The sequence below is a fragment of the Penaeus chinensis genome, chromosome 9, assembly GCF_019202785.1.
Source record: "Penaeus chinensis breed Huanghai No. 1 chromosome 9, ASM1920278v2, whole genome shotgun sequence".
In the NCBI taxonomy this organism is placed as follows: domain Eukaryota; kingdom Metazoa; phylum Arthropoda; class Malacostraca; order Decapoda; family Penaeidae; genus Penaeus; species Penaeus chinensis.
In genome coordinates, this window is record NC_061827.1 from 29,127,964 (window position 1) to 29,130,463 (window position 2,500).

General features: G+C 29.1%; 1 protein-coding gene across 5 annotated transcripts in view; it reads right to left on the minus strand.

Annotated features, from left to right (window-relative positions):
- LOC125029082 overlaps positions 1–2,500 on the minus strand; it is a 16,788-nt gene that overhangs the window by 6,147 nt on the left and 8,141 nt on the right. For all 5 annotated transcript variants that reach the window (XM_047618848.1, XM_047618851.1, XM_047618849.1 and 2 more), the window contains exons 6-8: positions 1,894–2,195; positions 1,467–1,634; positions 26–178 (exon numbers count right to left, since the gene is read on the minus strand). In XM_047618848.1, the coding sequence (XP_047474804.1) occupies positions 26–178; positions 1,467–1,634; positions 1,894–2,195 (623 nt within the window). The remainder of the gene's footprint in view (positions 1–25; positions 179–1,466; positions 1,635–1,893; positions 2,196–2,500) is intronic.

The following is a 2,500-nucleotide window of genomic DNA, read 5'->3' on the forward strand; positions in this document are numbered from 1 at the left end:
CTCTATATTCATCTTTTTTACACACTTTTATACTTAGCAAGTTTGAGGTTCTCATTTGGAGAATATTAGACAATTCTGAATGGCCTTGAGACTGGGCAATATCAGCTGCAGTTTCCTGAGCATGAGTGCAACTTGAGCAAAGGGCACCCATCTCCAGGAGAGCTTTTACTGCATCCACCTGCATTGTACAAATACAACAAAAGTGGCATTATTGTCATTCTTAAAAGCAAATATTAAAGTCATCAAAATAAACTAATTTAACTCCATCCAAAATTATGAAAATACATTTTCTGCTAGATGAAAGTACTCACATACCATTAATACACAAAAGATAAACTATAAATGAAAAACCTCAGAAATTCATATAAGAATCATATTTGAATAAGTACCCCGCATATACATAAATTCTTTACTCTCCTATCTATACAAGGAAGGAAGTTTTTTTTTTTTTGTTCATAAGGCTATGTTTCTTGATTTCTAGAATGATTAACCCAATCCCGACGGGCATGGCATGTACATCAATATTTACAGCACTAGTAAAAAATATGCTTTTTCCACCGATTCAAGGAAAGGTAAAATCAGGTAAGGTCATAAGGTAAACTAAAAAATGCCTTTGTGGCAAAGCACTAGCAGAGCCATCTATGTGCAGAGACATTTCAAAAAAATATAAAAAATGAGCACGATAATGATTAGGATAAGTGAAAAGAAGAAGGAGATGAAGAAGAGAAGGAAAAAGAAAGCAGGATAAGAAAAGACCACACACACTGTAATTGTAATGAGTTTTTTTTACCAAATATAAATAAATATATATATATATATATATATATATATATATATATATATATATATATATATATATATATATATATATATATATATATATATATATATATATATATATATATATTTATTTATTTATTTATATATTCATATATATATAACTATATATATAAATATATATATATAAATATATATATATATATATATAAATATATATATATAAATATATATATAATATATATATATATTATATATATATTAAATATATATACATATATATATACATATATATAATATATATATATTATATATATATTTTATATATACATATATATATGTATATATATATATAAATATAAGCAAACGTGTATGTGCCTAACATGCACACACACGCATGCGCGCACGCACGCACGCACGCACGCACGCACGCAAGCACACACACCACACATACACACACACACACACACACACACAAAAGTATTCAAATTTTGAATATTCAAATATTCATGTATTCAATGTTTCAATAAAACAAAGACTTTAAAAAAAAAAAAAATAGCAAAAAACGTATAAAGAGTTTACTTCTCCCTTTTTCTTATATTTTGTAATTTCAAATTACAAAACTTTGACAGATATCATGTACTTCGACTGGCATATTTGTGAAAATGTTATATTGTTAAACAGATTACCTGGTTATTAAAGGCTGCATGATGCAAAGGTGTCCATCCATTTTCATCTTGGTAATGAATTCGATAAGGCCGTGCTGGTAGGTTATTGGTGATAAAAAATAAATTTCCTTCTCTAGCCCATTTGAGGGTTATGGATCCAATTCGTTCATATTCCTCCCGACTTATTTCCTAGAATATAACAGCATTAAAATCATATTTTCACATCTTATTTAATTTTCTATTGCCTCACAAAATATAGATTTATAGAAGAAATAATTCTGCTTCATTCCAAGAACCATGTAACTGAGATATCTGGCCATAGCCATAATGAGTAATTTGGTAAAAAAACTCATTACAATTACAGTTTTCAGGTTAAAAGATCATGATATATAAGCTTTGTGTATAAAATCATTATAACAATTTTAAAAATATAGCAAATTTAAAATACCACTTGTGTATGCTCTCTAGTATCTTCACTGGTATTCTGCTTGTGCAACCAGTATGCCACATGATGGTAACCATACAGCTGTCCCATATCTTCAGGTGTCCTTGAGTTCTTGTCCTTCAGATCATGTTGCACATTTTTTTCCACCAACCACACAACAGTGGCAAGTCTACCGCCTCCAGCAGCACTGTGTACAGGATTTCCTTTGTTTGCATCCAGGGCATTTAAGTCAGCACCATGTTCAAGGAGTATCTCTAAGATATGTATATGGCCACGACTTGCAGCATAGTGAACCGCACGAGATTCTGTTTAGGAAAAGTTAAGAATATTGTAAAAAATATCTTCCAAGCCTGCTGAACCTATGAAAAAGCTGAATGAGTGTGTACAAATCATAATATATATATATATATATATATATATATATATATATATATATATATATTTGTTTTAAGATGACCATCCTAAGTGGGGAAAAGATCTGTTTAGCCAATATCAAAATTGAGTTATGGTTGATTTTGATTACATACATATCTAAAAATTATTTTCAGAGCAAAATAATATTAAGTACCAGCTAATCTGGCCTCTTTTGGGTACAAGCAAATTTGATTCA